This window comes from Pterocles gutturalis, unplaced genomic scaffold (genome assembly GCF_000699245.1).
Source record: "Pterocles gutturalis isolate BGI_N339 unplaced genomic scaffold, ASM69924v1 scaffold44984, whole genome shotgun sequence".
Classification (NCBI taxonomy): Eukaryota; Metazoa; Chordata; class Aves; order Pterocliformes; family Pteroclidae; genus Pterocles; species Pterocles gutturalis.
Genome location: NW_010132329.1, coordinates 3,373 through 11,025, shown reverse-complemented (window position 1 = coordinate 11,025; position 7,653 = coordinate 3,373). Strand labels below are relative to the sequence as shown.

Sequence of the window (7,653 nt, the reverse complement as noted above, 5' to 3'; positions counted from 1 at the left end):
ACTTCTGTATTGTCAGTGAGTTGTAGGCAAAGATGTACCTTGAGTGAGTTCTCAGTTAGAGACTATGGCATGATGTTTAGGAAGTTGTAGTCTGATGAAAATACTGATAATAATGTTAATTTTGTATCTTGAATATTTCTGATATAGAGTATAAGGCCAAAACATTTAAAGTGATATAAATGCATTACAGTCTGTTATGCATATTGTTGTACTTGATGCATAGTCTCCTGCTTCTTCTTCCATGGAAATGACCGTGTAGAGCATTTAATATATCTGACTATTTTTCCTTGACTCTGCTCTTTGCTTTCTGTTGTATTCATTTTATATGAAATACTACTCAAGTTTTAGATGAATGGATCAAGATACTATTGCCTCTGCCTCTTAGGCTATGCTGTACTTAAACTAGTGGAGTAAAACTAAGATTTTTAAATTCATGTACAAAGAAAAATTGCTTAATGAACTACAGTATTTTAATGTAAGTCCTTTTCCCTATATGCGAAAGTTCTTGCTCTTTTCCCCCTCTCCTTTCCCCAAATACTTCACCTGAGATTTACTTGAGATGTCCACTGTCTTGGCTTTGGCGTGCTTGGAGAAGACATGTCGGCAGTCTTGGGCTGGGCTGAGCAGTAGCCTAACTCCTGGTCTTGCAATCCTGCTCCCCCAGTTGAGGTGCATGTTAGGAGTGTCACCTTCAACGTGCACAGGCAGACTCATTGCTTCCTGGGTGCCTTAGATTTGCTGTGCATGCACCGGGCAGCCGTCTTGTGCCTTCACAGTTACTCATGCTTTTCCTCGGAAACACTGCAATTTACTCGGCACATACAACGCGCTCATTCTGTGCCGTTCCTGTGGGCAGTGCAGAAGGGGGTGAGAGGCCACTGCGGCTTGGCCCGGGCTGTTGCTGCCACTGGGATTTGTATAGTTCACATTATGCTGTTACATTGGGGGAGATAGTCCAAGAGTGCTGGATGAAGAAGGGAGAGCTGTGGTAGCAGACTTGCTACAGGCTGTGGTTTGTGTAACCCATGTTAATTCAAAGTTATTCAGCAGGCTCATCCATTCCAACACAAACGTCAAGCTGTTCAGAACTATCAACCTCAGCAGTCAGAGAAGTGCATTTTCCTGAGGTGTCTAATGACATCCTCGAATGAGCTGGGGAAAGATTATCCTCTGGAGCTATGGAAAAAGTTTCAGTAATCTTTATTGTGTCCTAATACAGTTGGTAAGAGTTGTAACATATTTAATGGGAAAGTTTAAATATTATATGTATATACACTTTGTTTCTGTTAAGTCTGGCAACGTGGCTTCAAACAAGTAACCTCCTATTTTCTAGCATACAGGATGCAGGCACCCCCCCCTCCCCACACACAATTAGCTTAAATGAGTCAGAGTGTAGTCACTTCTGCTTCTTGTCTCACATAAGGGACGGATGTATACAATGGTGTTAATGGGCAGTTTTCTACTAGTATGTTTAATTTTGTCATTTTTCCTTCTCAGGATGTGATCTTCATGGTGAGCTGGTGGGAAAACTGAGTTGTAAATCACCCCAATGGATGCAGACAGTGATGTTGCATTGGACATTTTAATCACAAATGTAGTGTGTGTTTTTAGAACAAGATGTCATTTAAACTTGAGGAAGATTGCTTTAGAGGGAGCAAACGTGATATACAAGCGTGATGTTGGGGTAAGAGATTCAACATACCTCAATTATCTGTTTTTAAAATGTTCCTTAAGGTAAACGTTCTTGTGTCTGATATCTGTGTATGGTGGATAAACAGTTTTATTTCTGTGTTTGTCTTGATAAGCATTTAGTGTGTCATACACTAAATGTACAGTAAGGGAAGGGGGTAAATATTGTTTCAGAAGACTGCAGGTAGTGAGGTGAATATTGGATATAAGGTATGTGATGAGACTTCTTACACATCAGGGTAATAACATTGATGGTTTTGTCAAGGAAATATAGATAAGGAGTCGGCTATGTAGGAGTCACTGTAATAAGAAAAAAATCAGTACAATGCTCCTGGCTTTCAGCTTTTTATTCAGAGGAAAATACCTTAATTTAGTCTGTTTTGTAAACACTAAATCACTGGCTGAGATATTCCATGCTTATTTTGCTCTTCTCAAGAGCTGATTTTTATTTTTTTTTAATTACTGAAAGAGATGAAGGAACAGTTCAAGGCTATCAAAAATAAAGGAAGTATTATTAGTGTAACAGTTGATTTGTCTAATAGTTTGGGGTTTTTTTCCAGTGTGAAATTGAACTACCACTAATTCCCAATTCTTTCACTTTTATTTTTCTTTTTAGAAAGTGTTAATGAAGCTTAGGAAACCTAGGATTACGGCCACAATTTGGTCCTCAGGAAAAGTTATTTGCACAGGAGCCACAAGGTGAGTTCATGAAGATTCTTTCTCTAGCTGTAAATTCTTGTGTATTTTAAAACATAATGTTGTAAATAAAGAAGATGCCACGAGGCAGTACGTGCCACTGTTAAGATTCACTCACACTGGATCACATGTAGATCCTTGCCAAGCCACACATTTGGGAGGAAGCTTTCTATGTGAAGTGTCTGCAGTTGGACTGAGTTGAAAGCTTAAGCAACATCAGTGTAGCCTTCTGGGAGAGAAGCAGGGGAAACTATTTAAGAGGCAGCCTCTTGCTAGCTATTATGAAGAAAGTTAACTCTGTCTCAGCTTAACCCAGGACAGAAGAAAATCCTAGAAATTTCATTTGAGAACTCTTTAAGAATTCTGTGATTTCAGACAGAACTTGAAACTTGGGAAGGGATGACATTTTTTGAGGGATATCTCTTAGTATTTAATGAAAACTCATCTGAATTTAATCAGGTTATACAGTGTTGAGGGACTGAAAGAAGGAAAAGCAAATTCGCAGTTCAGATACATCTGAGACTTGCTAAACTCCTAACGGCTGAATTCCTTTAAGATGTGTCTGCATTGTGGAGTAAGGATAAGGTACAATAGTAAGTCTGCATACTTTCTGTATATCATCTTTGTCTCAAAATGGAAGACGACTGTTCAGGATGTTAACTCCAGACTACCTGTGATCATATGTCTCTTAAGAGTATTTAGTATCATATATGATCAAAATATGTCTGCAACTTCAGGTGGAGCTGTAAGGTATTCTTCAAATGGGGCATAAAGAACTCTTATTTGAATATCCAGGGAGTTAAGATGCCTACGTGTAGTAGGCTAAAATGAAGGCTGTCCATGTGAGTGTGGTTCATGCGTTACATGATTTAGCATAGTCTGAGTATCTATTGTGGTATGTGTGCACACAAATTCATACTCTTCTTTCTGTTAATGATAGATTCTTTTCTTTCTTCTTTATAGTGAAGAAGAAGCTAAATTTGGTGCCAGACGATTAGCTCGTAGTCTACAGAAACTAGGTTTTCAGGTAATTCTAATGAAAAAGGTCTTGTATCACTCAAGCAATGCTGGTAGTCCATTTTTCAGAAAGAAACAAAAATGAGGGAGCATAACAATTTAGCAGTAAGCATGTTTTCACTCAGATGCCCCTTTTCTGTCAGTATATATTTTCCAGACACTGGTTAAAGAGAAGCTGGTTTATTTTATGGATTTGAATTTCACTTGGCATCTCAGAGTAGTGCTTCTTCACTGGCTAACGAACAACAGAATTTGCTTAATAAATGAGCCCCCCACAGGTGTTTTTGGGGTAGAATTTACAATATCTTGAAAGATTTATTTGGAAGAAGTACTGAAGAGTATAAACCTGTCATTTGAACATAATTTCCCCTCGTTTCTGATGGGAGTAGCAGATAAGCGTCCATCTTGATAAGGTCAAGTTTGAGCCTCTTTCAGTGAGGAAAAAAGTGCTTCAGCGCTGTCCGCTTGCACATAAGCTAAATGAAACCCCTCTTTTTTCTGGGTTTGGGTTAGCATTACCAGGCAAAAACACTGCTTGCATTTCATAGTAAAGGTTGAAAAACAGCAATGTGAACAACTGAAAATGACATGTTTTAGTACTCTAAAACTTCCTGTTAGTCAGTTGTGCTGTTTACCCACCGTTTCAGTTTACAGACAGGCAATTGAATAGACACAGTGGCTGTCTTTTGGCAGGGAGAGGATCCCTTTGATTGTAGTAAGTAAAGGGAGTGATGACAGGCTATCCTGGCAATGCTGCATCAGACGCAAGAAGAAGTTAAGACACTTTTACTGTTACAAATGCATACACAGACCATATCTTCAGTGATACTGCCAACACCGATTGCTCAGCAGTGCAATTGTTTAGGAACTGTCTGTTGGCCTTTTTATTGTAATTTAAAATGGCTGTGGTAAAGAATAACTGAAAGCCAGTAGTTTGAGCTGGGTTTCAGAAAGCAGTGGAGTAGATAGATAACTTGCTGTACTGGCCACTGAAGATTTGAGACAAAACAATTTTCCTTTTTTCTTATTCTTGTCTTTAATAAAAATGGTGTATAGCAACAAGGCATTAAAGAAGTTTTCAAATTGCCTAAGATTCTTGAAACAATGAAGTTGAACCCTTTTTTCGCTTATTCTGATATTCTGTGAGCTTTTTAATTAATTTTATTTTCAATTTACAGGTGTTTAGTACAGCAATATGAGTTGTTTCTTTGTCTCATTCTTAAACTGTACTCTAACCATGTAATACAACTGAAAAGTATCTAGTTCAACAGTTCCTGTACCATAGAAGGATAAAGTAAGCAATTTGAGTTCGTTAGGTTCTGTTTAGATTCCTACTAGAAATGCATCAATCACAAGGTTTTAGCTTTGAGATCCCATAAAAATATTCTAATTAGTATTCTTCTAACTTTTTTTGCAACTCATACATCTGCCTCCCTGTAAACTGAATTTCTAATGTCCTTTTTTCCCCTCTCTTTTGAAAAGGTAATTTTCACAGATTTTAAAGTTGTGAATGTTTTAGCAGTGTGCAACATGCCCTTTGAGATCAGATTGCCAGAATTTACGAAGAATAACAGACCTCATGCGAGGTATGGTAGGATTTTAAAGAGTTATAGTCTTGAGATATTTCTTAAGCTTTTCTTTCTCAGTTCTAGATCTATCTTTTTTTTACCTTTTGTTTTCTAGTTATGAACCAGAACTTCATCCTGCCGTGTGTTACAGAATAAAAACTCTCAGAGCTACCTTACAGATTTTTTCCACAGGCAGTATCACAGTTACAGGTATTTTGATGTCAAAAATATATATTTAATTTGTTGGGAATATTTAACTTTAGGACCAGTAGGTTTAGGAAAGTAAGACGTTTAAAACAGTCAAAAGATGTTGAAGGGATTTTGTTTCCCAGTGCTAACACCTAGTTTGTTTTTGAGTGAAAGTGCCAGAAGAGTTGCAGAGCATCCCAGTTATTATGAAATTAAATTACAGTATTATTTATTTGTAGTCTAGCCACTGATCAGTGTAGAAAATCTTACAGATTCCATGCTAGAGTCTTCTTGTAGGTAAGAGTGATCAGAGGAACACCTTCTTAAGTTATGAGGAATTATTTTTGTCTGCAGTATAAAGTTGTGGTAGCTAAAAATATTAAGGTTGTTTTAAAGATGCTGTTGTTGTTTTAATTTCTAATTCCCTGATTTTTCTCTTCCTACTGCTTTTTTTTTTTTTTTAATATGTCTCAGGGCCAAATGTAAAGGCTGTGGCCAGTGCTGTGGAACAGATTTACCCATTCGTGTTTGAAAGCAGGAAGTAAATTTTATAATTCACCACTTGATGGTTAGTTTCCCTAACCAAGCACCTTTAAAGACTGCTGCACATTGGACTAAAAGCAAAAAAGAAAACTGGACCAACCATAGCAGAGGAATACAGACTCTTTTACTTGCTCATGGCTACAGTATAAACTTCAGTTCTTTTGGATTTTACTCTTAACAGTGCTGTAGTGTAAAAACAGAAGTTTACAAGATATGAAATTGCTGCTTTTAAAAAGACATTCTATTTATTTTTGCAGTAATTTCTGTGTATTCATAAGTAAAGCTGTCACGATGTGCACTACCTTTGAAACATTTTTTTTTTTTAGTTTGAGCTTGTGTTTTATTTGTGAATATTCTTTTAAAATTTTTGTATGCTGAATATTGGGCACCAAAGAAGCTGTAAAAGTTATCTTTTTCACCTGATGAATGTGCACAAATAAAAGTTTGGGAAATATTTCTCTTCATACCTGTTCTGTTATGTTCCTTTCCCTTTTTCTATTACCGTTAAAATTGTATAGTTGCAAATTAATTTGAAACAATGTAAGAATAGTCTTTTGCTGATACCTTCTGTTTCTATTTGTAGTATGTGTAAAACTTTGTGTGTGGGTTAGATTGAAATCTATAGTAGTTACGTATGTTTATCTGAGGATGAAATTTGGTTTGTTCCCAGTTCTCTTAACTACATGCCAGATTTTAAGTATTTTCTTGCTGTTACATGAAAAGAAGACATTTCTAAATATAAAGGTCTACAGCAAGTGTTTTCCTATAGATGATGAGGAAATCTTATCAACTAAAGATGCTACTGTAGAAAAACCAACTGCCTTGTCCACCTGCTGGATGCAAAAGGAAAAACATTACTATGTGAGCTTCGGCTTTCAGGAAAAGTGGTGTTCTGCTTCAACTTGAGAAGATGGTATGGTCATGCTAATCCAGCCGCAGCCTATTGCTGAATGATTAACACAGACCTTTTCTACACTCTTCTTACTGTATCATATTTTAATGACAGGAAGTGCCAACAAGCAATGAAGCTTGATTCTGGCATGTATTAATCTTGGACTTGGAAGCCAGTAGATGTTTCTCTCAGTGCACATTTGAAGCAGAAGAGAGGTGAATGCTTAAAAGTAACTGCAAATGCTACTTTAAAAAAGATACAATAAATATGTATAAATGTATGTATGTCTTTTTTCCCTATCTCACTGAAGAGAAATGTAATGTTACTATTATGTGCTGCAGGTAATGCACAGTCTTAGTGGGTGCTAAAAATAGTAAACCCCAAACTGTTACTGTACCACAGTACAGCTGTGAAAGAATGGTGGAAGAACATCCTGAAGAAGCAAATGCCTAGCATAATGTATTTAATCTGCCTGAGGGTATGGCATAGAAGTTGAGGCTGTCCGTATGACTTCATGCAGAAATTATGGAAAGGAAGGAATAGTATGGGAAATGCTTAGCCAAATCCTTCACAACAAAAGGAAGGAAACAACAATTTGCCGCAATCCTTAAGTGATATGTTCATAAAAGCCCTTTTAAGCTCCTTGTAGGTAGGAAAGAGAGGGTTTACAACCATGAAATTACTAAATTGAGTTTAACAGTCGTGGAACTCATGATAAAGAGCAGGGAGAGGGATGCTTGCTATATGCAAGCTTTCTAGTTTGTATAAAAGGTAATGTGGACCTCAGCACTCCTGACACTAATGATGATTTTGTGAAAAATCATAGAGAGCAATGAACAAAACACCATTGGGGAACACTAATGTAAAAAAGAAAAAGCAGAAAGTATTTGAACACTGAACAAAATTGTAATGGGTTTCCAGGAACAAAGTGTAGTCCTAAACTGATGAATGAGGATTTGGCCACTATAACTACACTAGCTGTCTCAGATTAGGCTTGTCTTTTTTTCTTTTGGATCAAATTACAAAGCACTCGAGTGCTACCAGTGAAATTCTGGAGCT

General features: G+C 36.9%; 1 protein-coding gene across 1 annotated transcript; it reads left to right on the top strand.

The window, feature by feature from the left end:
- Positions 1–1,495: 1,495 nt before the first annotated feature.
- On the top strand, positions 1,496–6,166 carry TBPL1 (TBP-like 1). The gene is made up of 6 exons (XM_010080863.1): positions 1,496–1,684; positions 2,306–2,388; positions 3,349–3,412; positions 4,885–4,988; positions 5,086–5,180; positions 5,634–6,166. The coding sequence occupies exons 1-6, from the start codon at positions 1,550–1,552 to the stop codon at positions 5,702–5,704; spliced, it is 552 nt and encodes a 183-aa protein (XP_010079165.1). The 5' UTR covers positions 1,496–1,549; the 3' UTR covers positions 5,705–6,166.
- The last annotated feature ends 1,487 nt before the right edge of the window (positions 6,167–7,653 follow it).

Bases quoted from the DNA above. Each gene is read 5' to 3' on its own strand.
- TBPL1 (XM_010080863.1), top strand. From the start codon at position 1,550: ATGGATGCAGACAGTGATGTTGCATTGGACATTTTAATCACAAATGTA. The intron at 1,685-2,305 runs GTAAGAGATTCA...TTTTCTTTTTAG, and splicing joins TATACAAGCGTGATGTTGGG to AAAGTGTTAATGAAGCTTAG. The intron at 2,389-3,348 runs GTGAGTTCATGA...TCTTCTTTATAG, and splicing joins ATTTGCACAGGAGCCACAAG to TGAAGAAGAAGCTAAATTTG.